Genomic DNA, 25,652 nt, shown 5'->3' on the forward strand with positions numbered 1-25,652 from the left:
TTCCTAGAACTATTCTAAAAGGAACTCTTAGTATTTTTGCCTAGGGCACACCCCTTACATGTACCGGAATGGTATTGTTTTAACTTAGGCAAACCAATTACTAATTTTTCCATTGAACATAAAGCACGAAAGTTTAAATGACCTAATCTTCTATGCCAAATTTCATTAGAATATGCAATCTCATGAAGTAGGGCTAGGTTAGATTCAGTACATACCTCGTACAAATAGCCTTTTCTATGTCCTAGGGTTATAGCCTTCTTCATGGAAGAGTTTTGTGGCCATACTAGAACTTTACCATTCATGAAGGTTATTTTGTACCCATCATCTTCAAGTGCAGATATGGAGATTAAGTTCCTCTTGATGCCAGGAACGAATAGGACTCCAGTGAGTTGGTGAGACACGCCTGTCTTCAGCTTAATGGTGCAGGTACCGACGCCTTTCACTGGATGTGCAGAGTCATCACCAATGGTTACTTCTTCATCAGTTTCTTCTAACATGGACTCCAATAATTCTCTATACCCAGTGATGTGTCTTGAAGACCCACTGTCAATGATCCAGGTGTTAGATTTATTGGATACTTAGCCAGAGAGGGCAGAGTAGAATACATCTCGGAGTCATATTCTTCCCTTTTCACTTTTGCAAATGTAGCTGCTTGTTTGATTCTATCCGGACATCTTGCTGCATAGTGTCCATATTGATCACACCTAAAGCACTAAATGTGAGAGTTGTCTTTCTTAGATGGCCTTTTCTCATGTCGGTTCTTTCTCTTCTTGAAATGTTTCTTCTTGCTTTTCTTGTTGGAGTTGGTATTTAGAACATGGAGATCTTCATCTATGTTCTTTTGCTTGATCCTTTTCTTATTTAACCTTGACTCCTCTTGAAGACAATCTACTCTTAGCCTATCAAATTTTGGATATTTAGCCCTTGCATTAATGCCTTGGACGAATGTTTCCCATGTACTAGGCAACCCATCTAGAGCAATGAGCGTTAGCTCTTTGCTCTGGATCTCATATCCAAGCGTTGCCAATTCATCCCTTAGGGCTGATATCCACATAAAGTATGCATTGATTGACTCTCCTTTGTTCATGCTTATATGATTTATTTCCCTTTTTAGAGTTGGGGTTCTTCTTGCGTTGTTTATCTCGAATGCACTTTCGAGTGCTTTGAACATATGGTAGGCAACCTCATGCTTTGTTATTATTGGCATAATGTGATTTCTCACTCAATCGACTATGATCTTCATGGCTTTTTCATTTCCCTCGATCCATGTTGATTTGTCAAGTTCATTCTCAGGTTCTTTAGATTCAACTCTTACAAATGATTCAACTTTATTCTCTTTTAGAATCATCTTAATTCTGAATTTCCATGCTGAGAAATTGTCGCCTCCTTCAAGTCTATCCTCAAATCTAATAGCGTTAGCCATGGAAATGTGATGTCTATATCCTCAATTTGAACTTCACAAATTTGAATGCCTTAGGTTCGATCAACCTTGCTCTGATACCATGTAAAAGTATTCAAATTTATGTTCAAAAGTGGAGAGTTAAGGATTTTGTCTTTCTTTTAATTCCTTAGACAATATTCAATGCTATTAATGTATGCTCTCTAGTTATTTCTGATTATGAACTGAAACTTCTTTGTTTGCAAGTGGCTGTAGATAATATTTATTGATTTCGATATTTCTCCAGCATTCTTCACGGCACATATATATAGGCATTTCCTTATAAGATCAAGGCATGCCTTGACCGGACATGTCTCATGACATGTCCGATCAAGACATGTCTTGATCAAGGGTGGTGCCTCTTCATAATGCAAACTGATAACTATCGGTTAATATAAATGCCGATACATAACAAATGATAATCGATGCCAATCGGTTTGTGATTTAATGCAGTTTGATTATCATTGTAACCGATAATGAATCGGTTAGTTTCTAATGCAATTTTAGTTATCATTAACCGATCACTAATCGGTTTATTCTTAATGCTATTTCATGGTAATCGATGGTAAATGCAACCCGATTATGGATCGGTATAAGAGAAAAAATATGTTAATACGATAACTATTGTAGTTATCATATGACAACACTAATTAGTGTTGTCATATGACAACTAGAATAGATATGCAAAACCGATTACAATCACAGCATATAAATGAAATCACTGCATAGCAAATACAATCATATCTCGATCAATGATAGAAATGCTTATAAAGATGATTATGATGTCTACCATTAGCATGTAGATTTATCGATAGGATAGATGATTGAATGAGAGACTTCATTTATTTCTCATTCAATCATTTATCTTACCAAAGCTACATTGTTTCAACAATAACAATAGGTATTTTATGCCGACTACATGGATGAATGTTCATGATATGAAAACCTTTCATTATTCCTCAAAAGATTGCATCGGTTTTGTGTAGTTGTTTGTCATGTCCCCTCCTTGATCATTATATATGTATATATCCTAAATGAAGCAATTATAATTATTATTTCTACAATAATTATCAACAAATGATTATTATTATAATAATTATCAAACAATTATATATAATTATTAATGTTTATTATTATTTGTTATGATTATTATTTATTATTATTGTTATATATGATTATTATTTATTATTATTTATATAATAACTATCAAACAATTATAATGCGATAAGGCAGCGGTCATCAAAGATATGTTAAGGAGGAAATAATCATTAATGATATTAATTAAGATTAACAAATTAGTAATCCAAATAAAGCAACATTAAATTAATATTATATGGTCGACTTATAATATTGATGGTCAACTTCATTAGAATATTAATCTAGTAGCGATAATAGAGGTGGCAAACAAATAAGGAAAAAGAGTCTAAATTTCATTGATAACCAAATACGTAAAGACCAGTATTTTCCACTGACGGCCTTAGCAGATCTAGATTAATATTTGACACATAATATATTGAAAGTTCATTAGTGGAAGTAAGCGGAAATTGAGAAAATTATTGATAACAAAACATATAGTGCATTTGTTTCATGAAATACCTTCATGCCATCGAATAAATCTCTTTTACTAACTTGGACCGCTCATTCTGAGCAATTGCCTTTGGCTTGTATCACTTGCTTAAGTACCCAATTACACTTGAAAGACAAAACATCCTTATTGGTAATTTAATTCATTGAGATTTATGTAGTAACAGTTCACTTTGGACGAGCATATAGAGTCACGGTTTAGAGTGTAGCAACCATCAATCATTATTGTTAACAAGGATCAATATACATATAACCATAGCAAGACGACAGTATATAGAATATACAACAAGACATGTATTTGTGGATATTTTGAAGAGGTATAATGACATTGCCTAGATAGTGTGAACTCATGAATTCCGATGGGAACCTTGTTTAGCATTAATAAATTGATATAATCAAAGACCGATTCCTTAGTAGTAATCACTTCACTTGGAAAAGGTGCGTCTATTATAAAATGATGCGTCTTTCTACATTGACACCAATGTATAAATAACATTGGAAGATCGGGGGAGAAAAGAAAGCATCAGAACTAAATATCTGGGACTCATCAGCGAACCGAAGGAAGAGATTATTACCATACCACATCAAGGAGAGGATCAAACATCACAATCTGTGGTAATGATAGGTAAGGTGTATCTCAGCTAATGACTATCTGCAGATTACATAATGATAATATTATGAAGAACAATTAAACCATAATCAGGGACACTGCGTTAATAAATATATATCAGAAAATACTGCCAATTAATTATACCAGTAATAATTAAGAAATCAGATTAACTAAAGTACTTTTGCATTGGTAATACTTGGAAAATTAAAATAATAAACAGTCTGATCCTTGCTCTTGGTGGTATGCATGAGGATGGGCTTCATATGAATGCTTAATATATGAGCCCGACAATGTCTTTAGGCAGAATTCAATAACAATATTAATATGGACTGCAAACAGTGGCAGAACAGATCTGACATGTGTCAGATCTGTCTGCCTTTACCAGCCACAATATATATATTAATGATTAATAAGCAATGGTAGTATTAAGGATTTATGCAAAAGGTAATAAGCAAATACATAATAATTGCTAATATAAATATATATATATATAAAGATGCTTGATCAAAAGAAATAATAATATTAGATCAATAAAAATTAGAAAGAACTCTTAGTAAATAGTCAATAAGAGGAATAACAAGATTAATTGTCTAATGAGGATCATCTAATGAGGAAAATACATAAGTACTTGTTAATAACTAATAAATTGAAGAATATCACTGTCTGACTTTATGTTTAGTCTCTCAATTGATCAATATTAGTATATTGAGATAGATTAATTATGTTAATCAGGTAGGGGACATTACATTGTTTATGCATGGCAAAGCAAAGCTTGATCATGGAATCTGTCTATCAAAGCATCATCCATTGTCATCATTGTTCTTAGGATTAGATTAGGTCTCTAAACCCTTATTTCTTTTGCCTTTTATTTCCAAGCAAGTAGTTAGATTCCCTGTTCCAGCAGAGTTCAAGCAAAACATAAGTCCCCTTGTGATTTGCTAAATCACATCATAAACACTGAGTCTATCCACAACATTTAAGTCGCATAGTTTGCATTGTCAACCTTGGAATCATCTCATTTGATCACGTTGGAAAGCATATGAGGTTTCTTTGTTCAAGAGAGGATAGAATACCTTGGCATTTTATTTTGTGTTTGAGGTGCATAAAAAACACATCAACAACGTGCAACTTAAAATGCTGACATGTAGGATTGTTTGAGCTACCAGTACTTGATGAAGAGAGAATCCTATTCAAGCCTAAAGAAATTTGTAATGTCCCCATTTTTAGCAATATTGTTTTGTGAGCTTTTGGCTAGTTTTTGGGTTTTCCTATAAGCTTCTAGGTGAGCTAAAGAGAACTCCAAACTTCTAGGAGGGTGCAGGTTCAGTATTGCAGGGTTTCTATTTGTGGCAATGACCTCAATTGGCATTATGGATCGTGGTGATGCTTTTAGAAGTGCTTTCATACTCTTGGGGTGTTCTCCAAACTTCTTATAGATCACATATATTTTTAGTAAGTTTGAGTTGGCACCTGTCATTGTCCTACTACTTTAGTTACATCATGGCATGATCAGAATTGGATTCTAATGCCTTGATAGTGCTTTCTGCAATTTGAGTGGAGTATTTAGCATATACATTTAAGTTTTGTATGTTTAATGTTAAACTATTCACTTAAATGTTATATGTTATTGAAGTTGCTTTATGTCCCCTCAAAAGTGGACACGTAGGTAAAAGTGAAGAGTTTTAATTCAAAAAAGTCTTTTGGTGGGAAAAATGAATTAATTTATATTATTTCAAACTGCTTTTCCCCTCCAAAGCTATAATAGGAGGTTGAGGGGTCTCATTTGCTCATATGCTAAAGATTTCATGTATTGTTACGCTACCAAATTGAACCTATGAGTTGTTCCACAATCTTCTGAGGACGGAAACCCTCTCTAGATTTTCTAGTTTCAGATTTGGAAGATAATCCCTATCTAGATTGGGTGTGATTCCATTCAGGAATCACCATTGAGCTTGAAGCAAGTTTTTCAATTTTGGATTTCATGATGGAGGTATTTGATGTTTTCTAATTTTGCAGATATTTTTGGGTGTGATTGATGATCTTTTGCAGATTTTGTTGAAAGGTTTTGTGGCGATTGAGGAGGGTATTTCTTTTGTTGGTCCGTACCATTCTGGGTATCCCAGCATACATGGAGAGGGACATTGAAGACCATTTTCAGTTTATGTTGTCCTTCAGAACTAACTGATTCATTATGCATTGATTTCAAGCTGATTTGAAGGAGATTTGGTGAAGTTGTTGCTGTTGTATGGCCTGGTACTAGCCGTACCATTTCTTGACCTTGGTGTGAGCTTTCTAGGGCAAAGCGCCTAAGCTTTGGGCCATTTTCTCATGATGTGAAGGGCCACCAGATCTACCAACTTTTCCATGCAGTTTGGCTATTGGAAAAGATGATTTCCGTAAGGATCTGATAGTATTTGTGAGTTCAGTGCTGATGTTCTAAATATTACAGACCTGTTGGCCTAGCGTGAGGGTTCTGGCCTTGAATAACCTATCTTTCCTTGGTCATTGGTTACTGTTAGGTGGTGCTAGAGGTGTTTGAATTGCTGTTCATCAACTAGAGAGGTGTTCTTGGCAAGTTTGGATGATGTTTTTGATAATCTTGTGGCTGTCTAACCTGTAACAGCAGTAATCTCAGTTATATCAGACCTGCAAATTGTGATACCGGCATTGTAAGTGGTTTTCAGACTTGCCACTAATTCATTCCAACTCTGATTGCAAGATATTTGATCCATTGGAGGGCCATAAAGCCTTGTATCAGTTGGTCTGGACAGCTGATCACAGATTTTCCAACCTGCAAGTGCACGTAGTGAATGTTGGAAGTGCTGACTGAAGTTAGTTGTGCATGGAGCTGATGATGATGATCTAGGTTAGAGGTTAGTGATCTGGGTGTGATGTTGAATGTGATTTTTGAGTGAAAACCTTGCTTTTCCAGATCTGTAGCAGTTCATTCAAGACATAACAGACCAGCAACAATTATTATTATCTCTTATTCAAGGTATTTCCTTGTGGGTATTCATAATCTTGTTTATCTTATGTTTTGGCAACTCTTTGTACTGAATTTTGATTAAGCATTCTATATCAGCACTTGTTATAAATGTTATCTACCAATATCGGTGCTTATGACAGCAGTGTGTCATCATTTGGCATGTTTATGTTAAGCTTCATATTACTCGAAAATTTTGAGGGTGGTTATTACAGAATCTGAGATACATGGAAAAGTCCTTTAGAAGCAAACCAAATGACCCCAAATTGAATCAAGTAGAAACTTACGAAGTAAAGACACTTTGTGCCATAATAGAGTATGAATTTTTTAGAGGTCAGCATCCCTCTTGTCTATACTTTGAGCCTAAGCATGTCAAGAGAGGGTGATTTGATTTGGAACTTGATAAAAACTATCACTTATTGAAGGATACAACCAAATGGTACGTACTCATATGTCTATGTGCTTTTCAATGTGTGTGCAAAGTTGTTCATGCATTATATTTATGTACCATACACTTTGTCCACTTTTTGAGGGGACAAATTGCTCACCCTCTAGAGGCAAAATACTAAAAGATATGCCTCCACCAATTTCGGGGAAGAAATGTCAAGCATCTCCTTTGAAGCCTCCATGTTTTCCTTGGGATAGTTAGAAGCCACCCTAGGATGTCCATAACTTTTTTTGAATTCCTAAGGACATCTTAGCATCTGCCAGTTATTTGAGGGCAGCCTAAAATATCCCCAAACTATTTTATTTTTTTTGTTGTATTTATTTATTTTGTAAATATTTGACAAAATAACAATAGAATAAAAATGCAATAAGCTGATTACTTATTTATCAGAACATGAGAGTAACAACAGAAACTTTTGGAAATATAGGCTAAACTGAAATATCCTTGGCAATGCTATGTCAATTGTACTAACCCCAATATATTGTACCATATTTATTAATGGATGAATGCAAACTGAAGTAATGTTGGAACCTTATATACTATTGAATCTATTACAACTGAAAATCATAAATACACCACTAGATACCAATAAAGCCTCCCTATTGTGTGGTATAGCTCACAAACATGATTGCAAACTGCCTTTAACCCTGTCTAAAAATGTAAAAAAATTCACAATCTAACATATGCACTGCAGCAGCCATACAGATCATTATAGCGATGGCATGGATCACTACAGCAGCTAGACGGATCACTGTAGCAGTGGTGTGAATCACAATAGCAAACACCAAAAATCAAAAAACGTTCAAAAACTTCCAACATTCAACACTTCAGTGATTCCTAAATGAAATCACTCAAATGGCTAGGAGGGTTTTTGTCCTCAAAACCATTGTCGAAGGGTTTTTGTCCTAGGGCAGAAAAGATAAACAATTTTCAATCTTCGAAGACTAGGGTTTGATAAAATGAACAGAATGACCTTTTTTCTCCTAAAATTTCCTCTTTATATGCACTTCAGAATAATAAAATACTATCATTCATTTCCCTTCAGAAGTAATTTTTTTTTTTTATCTAAATAAATACTACTTTTGAACCCCATATTAAGTCAATTTTATGGTCCATTTTATGGTCCCTTTTAAATTCCAATCTATATAATACTGACCATCTTTAAATGATTAATTAAAGATAAATTGTCTTTTGAAAATATACATCTCTAGACAATTTAAGTTGATTAACTGCATATTCCCTTGCAACATCCCAATTAGCCTGTGGGAATTAAAATAGGCTAAGGGTCTCTGAAATTCTTCGTGCCTGAGAAGGGGACATTCCCAACTGCTAAGGATGTTAAGACCTTCCCAGCATAAGTCAACTTTATAGATAGGAAAATATAAAACCTTTTTAAAAGTCAGCAAGAAATATGTCTGCTAAGTTTAAGCATTTTGTCATGTCTCAAATACAATTTTTATATGTTTTTTATTTTCTTATTTGCTTTGTCATATGAGACTCTTGTAGTTGGTTTACTTATTTGATAAATGATACGCCAATATGATATATGAAACAACTCCTACAAAAGCAATTTAAGAGGAAATTATTTTTCTATTTGTCTCATATGTTATACACAATGTTTATAACCCTACCCTCCTTCAGATTTGAAACCGAGATCTCCCCTAAGAAGAACAGTCAGATATTCATTTTTGCTATTTGGCATTAGAATTTGCCAAACTCATTTTTGTATATCAATGTTCAATGTTCGATGTCAGAAATGTTATTTCAGACCTTTAGAATCTTCAATGCTGTTTAACTACACAATTGAAAAGCTATAATTTATTTGTATTTTTTTATTATATATTCTCCATCTACTGTCTCACCTCCCGACACACCATCATTTCAAAAATCTGGGATAATTTTTTTCCATCCCAGAACTGTCCCCTCATGATGGAAACTTAGAGAAACAAAGATTATTAAAGATTAATATATAAACCAGTGCTTGTTTGGCTGTAAGTTGTCATACTATATAGAAAATCTCAATGCTGAGTATTAAACTCAAACATGATGATAAGAAGCAAAAAAAGAAAGAAAAAACAGTTTATTCTATTATAGGTAAGTTGGAAGTTGTACATACGAAAAGATGGTAACAAGTTGTTTCTTTGGTTCTCCTCGGAAGTCTGGGTTTAGTTTGTGCTCCAAAATCCAGATAACAGCTCCTATGACAAGAAAGAATGCTCCAGTTGTAAACCACATCTCTCGTGAAAATGGCTTCAAGAAAGCCCAAGGATTTGAATTTAACTTTCTGACAGGAGCTACCACTACCAGGCCAGAGTCCACAAAAGGTTGGGTGAAGTCCACATAATTTGATCTCTTTGTCCGAATTGTTATGTCCCCAATTGCTGCATCAAATTCCTGTAGGATTTCATCTGTAAGTAGCTGCTACGAATTTCTGAATGATTCCATGCAATCCCAGAAATATCATAGTATATGGAAACTAAAGATAGAAATGGATTAAGAAACTAAAAGAAGTTTAGATAAAACCTTGAAAGCAACTTTTTTCACAAGATCATCATAATTGGGAGGTGATTCTTTACTTCCATAGACTATGAATTCATAAGGAACAGGATAAGTCAGCATCTTTACTGCAGCAGCAAACACCTCAGTGCAGTAAGAATCTCCCACTTCGGAACCTTCTATTTTCACCAACTTTTCAAATTCTCCCCCTTTCCAAGGAACTCCAATCTGAAGCTTCCTACCATTGCCCGGGATTGTCCACCCTTGAGGCACCTGTTTTCTATCACCAGGCCATATAATATCATACACTGTTCTATTTAAACCTGCATTGTTGTCTGAACTTACACGTCTGTTCTCAGGAGGAATGACAGATAAGCCTGATGATATATTTGACCAGTAGCTCACTTTGCGAAAATCTTTTCCAACTATATTAATTATCTCAAAAGTTGAACCAAGCAGGTCACCTCCTTCATCCAGTTGAACTTGACCTGTTAAGCCTGTAATGTTACTTTGCAATAATATTTTGTGCAACTGTGGACCTCCTCTGAAGACCTTGAGCTTTGCTAACTCTGATACAATTCCACTTGCAGTGGATAGGTGAGGATAATCTGTAAAGGATAAATTTCCCCCTTTTTTCAAAAAATTATCAATAGCATAGGCAATTGCCCATACTGTATCATAAGCATACAATCCAAACACATTGAGGCCTGAATCAACATTTCCAACTTTTTGCAGATTATTCCATCTTATTAAGAAATCATGTTGCTGATAGGAATTGGGAATATGCCGCCGCACAGTAACGAGCCCTTGTAGTGACTTCATTGTATCTGAATCAAGCTCAAGAGAATCCAGAGCAGAAGATAGCCAATCTGTGGCAATCCATACATAGCCATTGCTCAACATTTGAAGGCGGTGTACTTCAGTGAAAAGTTTCAGACCAACATCTGGATTCATATGAACAACAAAAACTCTAGTTGTCAGCAACGCCAAATCTTTCAAGCTATTAGCCAGGCTACTTCTAGTGATGTCTGGACGCATTCGATATTTTTGAACAATACTAGCTTTATTCCCAAGTGCATCACCCAGAGCAGTTATTCCATTTCTTCCATAGTCATCATCTACATAAACTGCGATAACCTCTCTCCAATTGAAGAAACCAATTACAGCAGAAATTGCTGTCATCTGTGAGAAGTCATTATGCGTCAAACGAAAAAAATAAGGATACTGAAGTGAAGAGAGACTCAGATCAGTTGCTCCAAATGATAAAAGTGGCACATTAAGTCCATTTGCTATGTGAGAAATAACATGAGCAATCACGGAGGATTGTGGTCCTATAATTGCCACTACATTATTTTTTGACAACTCAATAGCTGCAGCGGAAACACATCAAGTAACAGGAATTAGCTATTGCTATTACTTCTTTTTCCATAGGGCAACAATGAAAACATTCCTGCACAGCACTAAGAATCTGAAGTGCCATCAAAAATGGAAAATATGGTGTTTAATACAGTAGCCAAATACAAAACTATGTGTACGCAGTATTTCAGTTGCTAAACTCATTTAGGAAACAAACAATTCTCACTGCATAAAGTTAAGTTATGTTCAGGTCTATTCCATTAGTCTGTGATGAAAGCCTTGCAATCACCTGCAAGTAGTCTCAAAAGGATTAGATTTATATGATTTGAGGTTTTGAAGGCATTACATAACAATACTTTTATAAATTATCCTCCATGAAGAATGCCAGATACTCAAGTAGCCTCATGAATGTCATTTCATTAATAAGTCAGGCAACATTAAAATATACAGGATGCATTTAAGTAACATGCTGCTGATCATGCTTCAAAATTTCCCCTCTCTGCAGTAATGGCATCTTGGCAGAGTAGGTTCTTTTCAATGTCATACATCTAGAGCATTTATGTGACCTTAAGTTTAGTCCAACATTTGTCTATGATTCAAATTTCAAATAATTTGAAATTTATAGAGAATGGTGAGTCATTTTTTCCTTACAAAAACAAGCTAGCATTGACAATTAACCTAAAAATATCAACATCAAACACATACTCCCAAATAGCTCTTTGACATTGTCCATTCTCCAACAAATACCCTAAACAAAGACCCTCAATCAGCAATAGAGTGTGATAAATGAAATATGTCATTGGAGCTTTCTTGTGGATGCAAATAAAGCCACGAAATGATACTTAAGTTACTCTTATTTTGCCATTTACATTAAGTTGCATTTCACTTCATATGTTACGATCAGTTTCCTTTCAATAAGAGTTCCTTGATGCATCCTTTTGTACCTAATCTGAAACTTGATTGTGTTGTATGGTACTGTTGACGTGTATTTTGTACACGACAAAACACAGAATAAAATACCTAAAGGTACCTTATCCTCTCTTGAATAAAGTCTCCGAATGCTGAAGATATCGCGAAAAGGATCAATCGGGATGACTTTAAGGTTCTTCGCTGTAGGATCTCTACGTGTGGATAAGCTCTTTGTGGTATGATGTGATTTGCTGGAATCACAAGGGGACTTACACTTGATGACTGAACGTTTAATTTGCCTTGAATATTGCCGGAACACAGGCTCTTACTAGCTTTGATTTGAAAAAAAGGAAAAAAGATGAGGGTGAGGAAAGGATCTAATCCTAATACTAAGAATGTAGGAGCAATGAATGATCTTTGATGAAATTCTAACTAAATCTTGTTTTGACATTGCAGGACCATCTCCACAAGATTAGTGCGATCTTCGAAGGAAAGCTTTATGATGTTCAAATCATCACTGCAGGCATAGACACCATCAGGCTGATGCATATCAATGAAGAAGCAATAATTGAAGTTAGACTTAAGCTGAACAATTCCAGTTGACTACGCAAGGCAAGTCTGCAATCAACAAACTGCTAGTAGTATGGATATACGAATTTCACCATCAATCAAGCACATTTCTTCCATTCATCTAATCATCTACCATCTAGGATTGAAGATTCGACAAGAAACCATGCATATTGCAAGAAACGACACACTTCACCATTACTTCAATGAAAATGGAGTTTGTTTACAATCAATGGCAACAATTTCTTGCCTTGTCCTCCTATTCTACTCTAATTGCTAGACTAATTCGCTATTCTAACTACTGACTCTCTATCTTCTATTCTATTCTCCTTTCTAACTCCTTCTAACTGCCTTTACAAAATGAAGAATCGGGGCTTATATAGTGCCCATAATACAATTCGATGGCTGAGATCAATGGCCAAGATTCAATAATGAAAACCCTAATTAGGGTTTGTTACAACCACTACATAACATTTAATGCTTGACCAATGATAAAATTGTATTAATTGGACACGTGTCTTCTCTGGAAAAATCAACCAATGGATAGCTGGGGTAGGTACATCGAAGTTTGTGCCACCTCCCATGAGTTAGGTACATTGAATCTGGACATGCTGAGGTGGACTACACTGACTGGAGAAGTGATGACTAGGATGCCAACTCGTCTGATACTTGGTTGATGCCAACTTGATGTTGCTGAGAAGCTAACTTTAATTAACTCTTCTGAAACTATCTGCTTCTTCAACGAACCCTTGCTCTGACTTCCTTTTCTCTTTGATGTGCAGGATGATTGATGTACCTCGCCTTGGAATGTTGGATTGGAAGAAGTCGCCCTTGTTGATGTTTGATCGAAGAAAGCCATCCTTGTCGATGCTAGACTAGAGGAGGTCGCCCTTGTCCTTGCTTGATCTTCTTGGAGGAGACCGTCCTTGATCTGGCTTGATTTTCCAACTCCGGGATCTCCATTTGATGCCTACACAAAATATTAAAGTTAGTTTTTTGAGCTTCAAACCTTAAAGCATGAAATTTAAGACCTTTCAAAGGTAAAACTTAAGATATTAATTTGAAAAAAGTCATGATATATCAAGAACTATACATTTTCAAATTAATTATGAATGGAATTTGAATCTTCAAGACTTAGATTTTACAAAATTGCAATGGGATCGCAATAAGTCTTGAATAAGAACTTCAAAAATGATTCTTCATACCTCCTCTTTGATTGCTTAACTACAAAACCTTGGCAAAAGATGAAAGAAAACCGGATTTTGATGGACAAGCTTAGATTATAGTCCTCCCTTGGATGAATTACGCCTCCATTAGCCTTCAAAAGAGCTCCACCTTCCACTAGCTTCTTCAAAATCTGGAAATTCGCCTTCAAATGCCTTCAAAAATCTGGAAATTATCCTCCAATCTAGCAAGAAATTCACTTCTCCAATAGCCTTCAAAATGAATTTTGGCCTCCTTAGTCTCCACACTTAGTAGAAATTCGCTCCACTCCAGCTAGATTTCGCACCTTCAATTAGCTCTCCAAATTCGCACTTGAAAGGATGATTGAATGATTTAAATTGTGAAAAAACACCTCCAATATATAGAGCGCTCACCCCTTTGCTCCCTCTAGGCCGACTTGGCAAAAACAGGTTAAAAATAAATAAATTTCCAAAAAAAGGGGGGCCGACTTGGCAAAATAAGTGAAAATAAGGCCTTGTGCGCTCCACATTTAATCTTTTAATTATTTAAATTAATTTTAATACCTCTAAGATGTTTATTTTGATTATTTCAAGGTACAAAATTAATTTATTAAATTGAAATGCCTTTAATTTAATGTGAATTTGATTTAATCTTCCAAAGGCTTCGAAGTGAGCAAATTTGGTGAATTTTAAGAATATCAACGCTCAAACAATGTAAAAATGAAGGATATCACCAACTTTGCCCTGGACCTTCAGTGAAGGTCAGGAGCGATTTTTCAATCTAGTCCTTGCATATCTCCTTTTTCCCGCCCAAAACTTCATCTAGACATTTAAATGGCATTTTTAACTGGAATTTTGAGTTTAATTTCACTTGATCTCTAGGAGGGAAGTGCATTAGGACCTTTTTCGCCCTGGACCCTTGGAGAGGGATAGGAGCGCCTTTTCACTTTTGCTCTTAATCTTTCATCCTTTAATTGCCAACTCTCGTTGTGGGGTAAGCAATGATCCCTTTCATCCATTCCATGCATGCTTAACTTATTTTTTGCGAGGCAAAATAGGTGTTTCAAAGACTTTCGCCCTGGGCCTCCAGTGAAGGACAGGAGTGACTTTTGCATTTTAGCCTAGGATTAGCAAATTTTGAAGTCAAATCTTTGTTCACCATGCTTTAGAAGACCTTTTCCATCCTTGCACAACCTTGCCTTAGCGTCATCTTGGAGGGAAGTTATTGGTTTTGCAAAAATCGCCCTGGTCCTTCAGTGAGGGACAAGAGCGCTTTTGAGTCCTTTGTACAAATTCTTGATCGTTTCAATCTTCAAATTACTCCAAGGCGTAGATCATCATTCCCCACTTCCTTTTGAGTCTTGGAAACAAAAAAAGTTATCTCGAAATGCAAGGAAAGTGGGCACACTTAGAAATTTCGCCCTGGACCCTTGGAGAGGGACAGGAGCGAATTTGCAAATTGTCATCAAAACTTGTAATCTTTGCATCTTAATTCCACCTCAAGGCGTTTCAAACATCATTTCAAACTTGCGCGTTGGCTTAGATTTGTCCAAACTTGGCGAGAAGGATTGGATATTAGGTTTTTCGCCCTAGTCCCTCAGAGAGGGACAGGAGCGATTTTATCCTTTCTGGCTAATCCATCCAAAATTTAAGTTTCTAATCACTTCACAGGGCAAGGTAAGATCATTTTCAAGGCCAGGAACAAGGTTTCAAATTCAAGCGTGTTGGCATATGATGTCTACAATGAATTTCGCTCTGGACCCTCAGCAAGGGTCAGGAGCGAAATTACCCTTATAGGCGAAACTCCATCATTTCATTGTCTTTAATCAAATCTGGATGCTTTATCACGCTCATTTCGTCCTCCACCATGCCTTTGATGTTCCAATTTGACCAAACAAGGTCAAGAATGACTCAAATAAGATTTTTCGCCCTGGACCCTTGGTGAGGGACAGGAGCGATTCGCCTTGGACCTCCTGAGAGGGTCAGGAGCGAAATTCGCTCTGGATCCTCAGTGAAGGACAGGAGCGAAATTTGACTTTTTGAACTCTCTATCAGGATAATTTTATGGAATATAACATTTAAGTATAAGTGCTTATACTTTAAGTTATATTCCATATATACTTTCAGGATGTTTGAGAGTGGTTTCAGACCTCCAGGAGTTATATTGCAAAATCTAGTTTTTTGAGGTTTTTCAGTTTTCCAGACTTAGCCAAATTTCAGGATCAGGACTTTCAGACTTAGCCAAATTTCAGGATCAAGACACCACTCAAGCCGGACTTGCTATCCATGTGATCCCCTTAGCGACACTCAAAATGCAAAGGCCAACGGACAAAACCCTAAAAGACCTAGAAAACAAACCTTAGAAAGCAAAAAGCAGGGGTCCCCATTTGCAATGGGGCGGTGTGTGAAAACGTCACAACAGGTACCCCTTCACAGTCAAAAATCAATCATTTGTATATTGAAGTTAAATCAGAAATAGTTGTTTCTGATTGAGTCATAGGTTGTTGTGTCAAAATTCAGATTTTGATTTATCAAATTGTTGTAGATTGCCCATCAAAACAGATTAATCTAGGCCATTGATTGTAAATCAATCTGAGGTTTTCTTCAAAAGTAGCCTCTCCTAGCTGAATATCATTGTTTTGTGAAGATTTTTGGTCTTAACACATCGGCACATATGTTCAAGCTTTGACTAGGCCCTTTTCCGAGTGTTTCTCCTCTTCCATGAGCCTTCCTTCACATGTTGAACCTAGCCCACGCGGAAGCTACCATGTGTCAAGCTTGTGCAAGTTCTATTCAGACCAAAGACTCAAGTTCCCAATGCAGTGCGCTAGGATGCCACATGGCGGCTCCATGTGCAACCAGAAAAAGCAAATTGTGCGTCCTCTTTTGCCATTCGATTGAGATCACATCTCTCTATGTGTCCAAGACTCTAGGTAGTTTGTTTGTTGTGCTATTGGCCCAAATCTGAGTGGGCCCATCGCCAAGAGAAGAGAGAAGCCGACACATAGCAAGCCCACACAAATTCTATAACACAGGGATTCTCATCCTTAGAGACCTGCTATTGGTATTTTTAATAACCAACTTGGCCAACGGTTTCAACAGAATTAGTGGGAAGGGCAGATGGCATCACCACCTTGCAATAGGGAAACAATATGATTGTTTGATCAGGTCGTTTCAATCATTGCCATGATGGCAATGCCCATAGAAGAAATGGAGAGATCTTTTCTGTTACTGCCATTTTTCCAGTGAAGGGAGGATTTTCTATTTAATCTAGGAAGTGCTTTGTTTTAAGGGGTTCATCACTTTTGTAACTCAAAGAAAATTTTGGAAGTAGTCATTTTTCGTTGTAAGTATCAAAACTTGGCATTTCATTTAAAAGAAGAAGATCAAATACATGATTTTGTGCACAAATTGGCCTTTGTGATGTATTTATCTCTTGTTCGTGAATTAAATTGATGCTCTGTGTGTTCCATTGAGAGATTACTATCTTTGGCTATTGTTAATTAGATTTTATAGTTTCAGTTATATCCTTTATATACAAGTTTTTGAATCATGTCAATACTCTTCGAAATTTCTAAAGATATTTATGAAGCTGAAGCTATATCATGCACTATGATGGAGAAATTATTGTAGCATTCCAACACATCGCCATAAAATAGTTGTTTTATTTCAATTGTGTTGGTTGAAAATTTTGTACACTGAGGGAAATATACAAAATTGTGGTTTCAACCACAATGTGTGAGCAAAACTCTCCTAATTAAGGGAAGGCTCCCCCTATCTAACTACAACTTTAAAAATAAAATAAGATGGGACAGCAGTCTTTCCTCTTCTTTCAAGAAAGGCAATATCCTTTTCTCTTCACAGAAAAGTGATAGCGATTTGATATAAAACAGCAGTAACAACTTTCAAAATGAAATGAGAGAAAGGAAATGAAGTTTCCTGAAAATTCAAAGACTTCGGTCACTTCCTTCAAGACGGGACAGCGATATCAAGCTCAAAGTCTTGATTATGTGAAGTCCTATCTACCCTTTTCTATACTAATTTTATTAAGAACAAATTATAACAGCACAAAGACTGAAATATCTTATTCTTTCTACGCAAGACAACAAGAACAAGTGTGAGCTCAAAGACTCACTGCTATTTCTCATAAAATCTACTACTTCTAAACTCTGATAAGAACAAGTGTAAGCACAAAGTCTTACAGCTTTTTCCCAATAGAACTTCTACTTTAACTAAATTAATCTCCAATACTTGCAGCTCAAAGACTGCAAATTAGATTCGATTAAATTCTCAAAGAAACACTTGCAAGAAAGGTAATATGGAACACAAACTCAAGAATGTAGCACAAAGACTCAAAGCTTGAGTAATTTTCTTTTATTCCTTTCAATTCTTCAATTTACACATAAAAGCTCAAAGACTTCTTTGCTGCAAATTTGGCAGAGTTTTTGCTTGCTTTCAAAAGATAAAGATTACAATAGACCCCTCAAGTTTTTATAGAAGAGGAGCCTTGAGAAAAGGTGGGAGAATCCTAACTAACTTGAGAGATTCTCTCAACCACCAAGACTTATTCAATAGCTAACTAAGACTTATTCTAACTACAGTCCTAACTGAACTCAACTTGTAGTTGTCGTACTTGCAATTTACAAAAGGCTTTTACATGTAACTTGTCAAAAGAAAAACTACCACTAAAAGATTACAAATCTGGAAAAATACAACTAAGTGTTGAAAAACACTTAAGCTGCAATATGTGAAGACATGAATCCTTCGAACTTCTGGATGATCATTCGTAGCTCGGCGGGATTTGGTTCGTGGGCGTTCTTGGCAACAACCATGGTCTTCACAATGGTATCATGACATTGAAGAAGCATGGAGTTGTTCTTCTCCAAGATGGACTGGATTGCGTGCAAAAAGGTTTGATGTTTCATCAGAGCCTGAATTGAAGCAGCTGAGAATTGTTCGCTCCTCCATTCATTATGAATCCTCATCTGTAGATCTGCAAGAACTTCTTTTTCTAGTACCAGCTCTCCATTCTGACTCAGTATGTTGCAAGAAGCCTTCTCACAATGGGAAACAATACCTTGAAATACTTCACCCCGCAGTCTCATTGCATCATCAATCTCCTCAATGAGGGATTTGAGAACAAGGGATGACCCTAGAAGAAATAATGGCATGCTCCTGAAGAACGCTCAACTGTTGTTGGGGCATGGTGCGCCAGATTGTCAAACTATCTTCAACCCTTTCCAGATTCTGTTTGAAAGTGTCGGAGATATGATTCAATGTCTCTTCATTGGCCTCCAACTTAGACATCATTTGGAAAATGTCTTTCAGCACTTGTGCACATAGATCATGAAGTTGATCCACCCAAGAATCCAATGCTTGTACTTTTTGAGAAGCTCTTTCAACTCCCCGAATCGGTTCTTGGGAACCGAAAGAACTTGTAGGATAACTCCCTTCACCAACAGGTTTTATAATTTTATGAACAGCAGCAACAAGTTGTCGGTTCTCCTCTTCTAGCTTGTCTTTCTTTGCTAGAAGTTCGTCATACCGCTACACTAGTGAGGCTATAGATTGTTGGGCATCGTGTTTGACCACTTCATGCGTTCATTTGCCCAATTCTATCCTTGTAACCCTATAATCAGCAGCTTACATTTCCTCACATGGCTTATCCACAAGGGGCTCAACAATTTCTGCCACTTTCATCTTATTGCTATCAACAATCACTCTTGAGATTGTCTTGGCCTTTTTAGCAACCTTGGGCCTAGACTGTTTGAGTTGTTGATAATCAAAGACATCAGAAGAGATTTCCTGCTTCTTCCTCTTTGGGGTAAAAGAACTAAGCCATGGAGGTAAAGCAACTAGTTCTCCTTGAGTAGCTGTTGAAAGCGAAGGAGAAGCGATTTCTGTTTGAACAACCATGGTCACCCTGGGAGGAGTATCTGTTTGGATGGTGACCATGGTTTGCTCAGTAACCAATGGGCATGAAGATTGCCTCATAAATTCTTCAAAGTCAGAAGTGGAGGTATCAATCTCTGACAACTGGATACATGCAGGAGTATCCTCAGGAATTTCCAGCACACCCTCTTGTTGATGATCAGGAGGCGGCTCAAATGCTGAAATAGGAACGACATTCTGAGGAGATTCTTCCACTATTATGTCAGGAGGAGAAAGAGGCGTCTAAATGGACACTAAGGAAGGAATCTCATGAGGTGAGTCCGAAGCTAGAGACTGGGGAGCATCATCAGATTGTTGTCCTTCTTCTGGATTATCAGGATTGATCACATGAACATGAAACTGAGACTTTTCCTTTCCACGAACTGTCACCTCTTCGAGAGGAAGCACTACTGCCCAACTAACCCGCAATTTGATCCTGGTGCCAGAAGATGATGCACCTTCCTTGTTGTCAATCTGAATCTCAAACTTACGTCCAAGAGACCCCGTACAGTCATCTTCTTTCCCAACCTTGATCTTGATGAGTCTAACACCATTACCTTTAAGCCAAGTGTTGGTGTTAGCCAAGATAGGCTGAAATCTTTCAAGAATGGACGTGCATTCTTTATGCAACCATTGGATTAAAGGAAGTGGAGCTTCCTCAACCCTTCGTGAAATATATTCAGGATCAAGTACATGCCCATCATCAATCATCCCTTGTGGAATATCCACCAAGTTCAAATCAATAACCTGCTCAACAGTAAGCCTGCAATAATCCATCTTGAGAACCTCCACTTTTGTATGGAGATCTACCCAGATATCCTCAATATGATGCACATGTATGAAGGATTTCTTCATATTTTTTCCTTCATACCCCGGTAATCAAAATCTACCCTAGACTTAAACCTTTTGAGTTTAATCTCTTGCATCTCAGTCTCCATAGCTTTGGCTTTGACAGATGTGACAAGAGAATACCGGCCAATTTTCAATGGGTTGGTTGTAGAAATCCCCATTCCGACCTTATGTCTAACAAACTGATGAGCATGCACAGCCATGATTTGTCTTCCCAACTCCATAAGTATGATCTTATCAGTCGGGTATGTAGGGAGTATGTATGGCTGCCCACTATAGCATCTGACTCTCATATAGGTAAAGGTCAGGAATTGAAGAAACAAACACCCATACTCATTCACTCTTTCCCATGCCTCATCTGACACCCTTCTGTTCTTTAGAGTCTTGTCAAACTGGCACATGAAGTAGCCAAAAAATGCACCTTGAACTCTTTTGAAATGCAATCTACTGGGTCTCAAAGGCAGCAGATCATAATATTCCCATACAGGTATAAGCGAGCAATCACCCTTGGTAGAAAGACCAGGGAAATGTCTGAGTGACGCTGCTAAATACACTAAGTATGAATTCATATAGAAGTCATGGTGGTAGGGACTGCTGCAAGTTGCTCGCACAAAGCATCGTTGATAATCTCTCCCCATGATATATGATGGGATTGCCTTATGAACATGGTAAACTGATACATCCAGGGTTCAAAAACATTGGAGAGTTCAAGACCCATCATCCTGCTGAAGAGAGTTATGATGTCTCCAATTTCCCACTTAAAGTCACAGAGGTACAACTTAGCCCACCTTGAGAAGGCGACTCGTGGCTCATAAATCCATTTGTTAATATGACGTTTGCAGTCATTTTCCCTCTTGACATAGTACTCGGCTGCACTATCCTTTGAAATTTCCATATAAACAAGTGTTGGTGGTATTCTGAAGACTTTCTCAATTGTATCTGCATCAAGGCAGATTATTGCTTCACCATCATCATTTTTAATGGTTCTCGTCTCCTTGTCAAAGCGATGGGCACAAGCGAGAACAAATTCAGGTTCTAGGGCAGCCATTGGAAAAAAGGATGTGTGATGGATGTGGCTATCCAACAGCCGTTGCATATTACTATCCTACGGATCCTCCACTCTCTTGACAAATTCTGACATGTCCACATGCCCTATCTCTGTATCTTTTATGCGATCCAAAGGAGAGGAAACTTGCGAAGGTGAAACTTCATTCTGGTACTTGTCATATTTATACTTCATCTTCTTTGGAATAGGAGAGGATGGTAAATCTGACATTGAAGGACAACCTGGTATACTGCGATGAAGACTTAAAAGTGTTAAGGCAATATCATAATCAGCTGCAACTAACATTTTTCCTTCTTCAAATGGGAAGAACTCCGACCCTTGCACTTCACAATTTTGTGAGAGAAAGATGGGAAATAAAAGGGAAATGCTAGGAATCTTGACTTTGACCAATTTCGGATCTTGGGGAAAATTATACAAGTTGGGAAGAATGCACATGCAATCGGATTTTTAAAACCCGAATGCAAGTATACTTGTAAAACAGAAAATGGAGAAATGAGTGAAAAAGGAGAATTAGACTTGCGGGAAATGACGTGAACGGAAAGTACAGATATAGGCGATATGGATGGATAAAAATGGGAAGATTTTGGGAATATCACTTCCAAGAAAATGGGAAGAACTTTAGACATGCAATCTGGTTCTAAAAACCTGATTTTGGAAGGATGGGTATTTTTCATCTTTGCAACTTGGAATTTCAACAAAAGATGGTTAAATTTTTTTAACCGTAAGGGAAGAACAATGATTTTCATCCAACTTGTAATCGGGATTTAAAATCCCGAATACAAGTAAAGAGGGAAAATGGGAAAGAACAATGCAATTCATAAATTGCTTTACAAAGGGGAAAATCTCTCTCACAAAACCAATTTTTGGGGCAAAATAAATATATATACAAATTTTCAACTAGAAAGGAAAAAAAGAAAACAAGAAAACAAGAAAACAAGAAAATGAAACATGAAAAAAAGAGAAATCATACCTTGCTTCAAACTGAAAATGCCTCTTCAAAAGATGATCAATCTTTGAAAGAAGGAAGAAGAACTCTTAAATAGAGAATAAACCGTATTCTAAACCCTTGCCACATTTTACAAAAAAGCCTTGGGCAGCAAAACATGGCACCAAATGCAAATCCAATGGCACAAAAAATGGTCAAATCTTCCTCCAACTTCAACGCCTAGGTGAAGGAAGGCAAAAAGATTTAGGAGATTGCTGCTTTGTGGAGTTTAGATCCACCAAAACGTGGGTCTTAGGAATCACGTGGAAGGCGTTTTAGCAGAAAATCAGCAAACAAGAACCCCAAATGGCATGAAAGATGTTTGCAAATGCATGAGAATATGGAAGAATCCCAAACGCTTTATATCTCCCAAAAAATCTCCACAAAAAAATACTTCAAATTTCCAACAAAATCGCCTTCTTTAAGCTGGTCGGGTTTTTGGAAAAGGAATGCAAGTTTTATTTTTCATGCAATAGAGAAAATCAGGTTTAATTTCCCATATAGCAAGTTTAAAGGTATTTGATATATAGTGAAGCTTGTTATCCATACCACTAGCATCCTTGCTGATTGTAAGTGAGACTTGCGTGGTCAACTGGAGCGTTTAAAAGTGTTTAAGTTCGATTATTGTTCAACCTTTGATATGCATTCAATTGATGGTATCTATGGTTAATAACGATTTGAAAACCTTAAAACATCCTTAGAAGATTGCATTAGTTCTAGCAAAGTTGTTCATGTATGGCGATGCTATAACTAGTTGAGCTTCATTTGTATTCATTCGTCATCCATTCATGCTAGAGTAGCTTAGAATTCCCTCTGAACCCTCACTTTTTTCTTTTTTTTGAGAATCATTTAGTAGTTTTAGGGAAAAACCTTACTGCATACCATCTGCTAACCAATTGTTGAGTCTTTTTGAACCATAAATGCCCTTTGATGAAACAGCAATTACAACGATCAATTAGACTTATCCACACATAGAAATCCTACATTCAGAACCTTGGAGTCTTTTTTGGGTGATCCTTAAGCAAATCTTCAGCATCCAAAAGATTTTGTTCAAGAGAGGGTAAGATACTTTGGTATTTTATTCTGATGTGCGTTAAAAAACACATCAACAGGTAGGAGGGCAGTTTGGGGATGCTACTTTACTTTGCTGTCACAGAGCATATGAGACTCTGGTGATATCCTCCTAACATCAGAAGTTTTCTGTGCTCAGAAGCCTAAAGGTACAGCTATTTCTTGAACCAATAATTACGATGTTTCTTATTAGCAATTGGACAGTTAGCTTACAAATACTTGCAAATCTTAGATTTTCTTCAGTCCATTCCTTTAAACAGAAAACGACTTTAGACCACGCTTGTAAATATAAAATTCTTAGTGAACTCCGAGCTAGAGAACTTAACATACCTGCTGAAGTGCCGATGAAAGCACTGCAATTGGAGTCCATCATGGTGAGCACGAGTTGGGTTCCATTGAGCAAAGTTTCATCGTTGTTAACATCTTCTACTGCTAATTCAATGGTCTTTTTGGCCACTCTCCCAATAGTGGAATTATAGGCTACAAGAGCACCCACATTCACAGTCGGGGGTCTATCCCCATTTTGAGCTAAGCAGAAGCATACCCAATCAGGGAAAAAGACACTTAAGACAAAACCCAATCCCAGAAATGCCACCCAATTTATCATTAGGAAGAAATACTAAATTTTATCGATTCCTCTTCTCCAACACAATAATTAGCAGACAGTGAAAGAGCTTCCGTTTGGGGAGGCAAAAACCAACACCAGAAATTAAAACCAATTGAAAATCATTTGGGAAGATTCCCTAGAGTTTATGTTTCCTCCGCACCACATAATTTCGAGCGAGCCCAAAAGACAGAATTTTTCCTTTTTGGGTTGTGTAATGAGACTTCAACAATCTCCACATGAAATTCTATACATGAAGGGAACTCTGGTTTTCTAATATTCTGGGCTTGATCGGTCTCACATCTAGATTCAATAAATGCTCTAAGTATGTATCATGAGTGGAAATGGCTGGCTTGAGGATGATATTATTGCTTTAACCCGAAGCTTTTTCACTTTTTTTAACAGGTCTCCCTTGAGAAGAAACGAAAAGACAGATCAGCGATACTGGACCCATTTTACTGGGTGTTATGGCGAATCTAAAACGCATAAGTTTGCTTGAAATGATAACATTCCAATTCTCTTTCCCCATTCCACGCGTTGAAAAGATTGCTTATTATTGTTTACGTGCATGATGAAAGCAATTAAACAATTGACAGTGATTACACATTGTGGAGCTCGGGTGCGGCCTTGGGGCTTTAACGATTACCGTTTTTGAGCAGTGAATCTTTGAAGGCAAAGGAGGTAGGTCCGGCTGCTCAGCGAGGACAGCGTAGTGGGGTCCCGTGTCAGGTTTAAGAAGGCAAAAGAGTCTAGTTTTCTTCTATGCAGATGATGTATCTACCGTATTTTGTTTGTTCTTTCATCTCTACCAGTTGATGTGTTCTCTGAGCTTGGTGAGGCCCTCCTTGTGGGGGATTTCAATGCTAGAACTGCAAGTGAACAGGGTTGCATCTTTAGCTGTAAAGACGATTGTAATCTTATTTGGCTCCTAAAAGAAGAAAATTATCAATGGGAGAGAGTGTCAGAAGACACCAAAGATTGCAACCAATTTGGGGAAGAGTTGTTTACTCTCTGTGGCATGTTTGACTTAATTATTTGTAATGGTCTGATTAGATGGACAAATTCCAGCAATTTCACTTGCAACACTTACAATGGGTCGAGTGTGGTTGACTACGTTGTTTGTTCGCATAGCCTATGTGAAAAAATCGAAGATATGGTGATTGGTGAACATTTATGGGACCTCAAATCAGATCACAAACCAATCTATTTAAATATTGTTTGGGCAAAAAAGAAGTATTATGTGGAAAAAAATCAACCTTCCCTACAACAACATTCAAAGGGCAAAATTCTTTTGACGCAAGAAAATGTTTGTATCTTCCAGGTTGCCTTGGAAAGACTTCTTAAATGGGAGAAAAAGATATTTCATGATCTCAACAGTCATAAGTTAACAAATCTGATCCATGTAGCCCTCTCAAAATGCAAAAGAACAAAAAACAAAAAATCTGAGACAAATTGTTTCCCGGTGAATGCTTGGTTTGATGAGGAATGCAAAATGGCTAGAAGAGGTTTAAGAAAGTCAAATAATAAAGAGACTCACATCAAAGCTTACAAGCAGATTTTAAAGAAAAAGA

At 36.9% G+C, this 25,652-nt stretch overlaps 1 protein-coding gene across 2 annotated transcripts in view; it reads right to left on the reverse strand.

The window, feature by feature from the left end:
* The window catches only part of LOC131067433 (glutamate receptor 3.4), a 68,536-nt gene extending 43,570 nt beyond the window's left edge, over nucleotides 1-24,966 (reverse strand). Inside the window, exons 1-3 of one of the 2 annotated variants that reach the window (XM_058002439.2) lie at nucleotides 23,808-24,966; nucleotides 9,587-10,929; nucleotides 9,180-9,457 (exon numbers count right to left, since the gene is read on the reverse strand). In XM_058002439.2, coding sequence (XP_057858422.1) covers nucleotides 9,180-9,457; nucleotides 9,587-10,929; nucleotides 23,808-24,084 — 1,898 coding nt within the window. In that variant the 5' untranslated portion in view covers nucleotides 24,085-24,966. The remainder of the gene's footprint in view (nucleotides 1-9,179; nucleotides 9,458-9,586; nucleotides 10,930-23,807) is intronic. The other variant, XM_058002440.2, reaches the window with a different exon arrangement.
* Nucleotides 24,967-25,652: the final 686 nt, after the last annotated feature.

Source organism: Cryptomeria japonica, chromosome 9, assembly GCF_030272615.1.
Source record: "Cryptomeria japonica chromosome 9, Sugi_1.0, whole genome shotgun sequence".
Classification (NCBI taxonomy): Eukaryota; Viridiplantae; Streptophyta; class Pinopsida; order Cupressales; family Cupressaceae; genus Cryptomeria; species Cryptomeria japonica.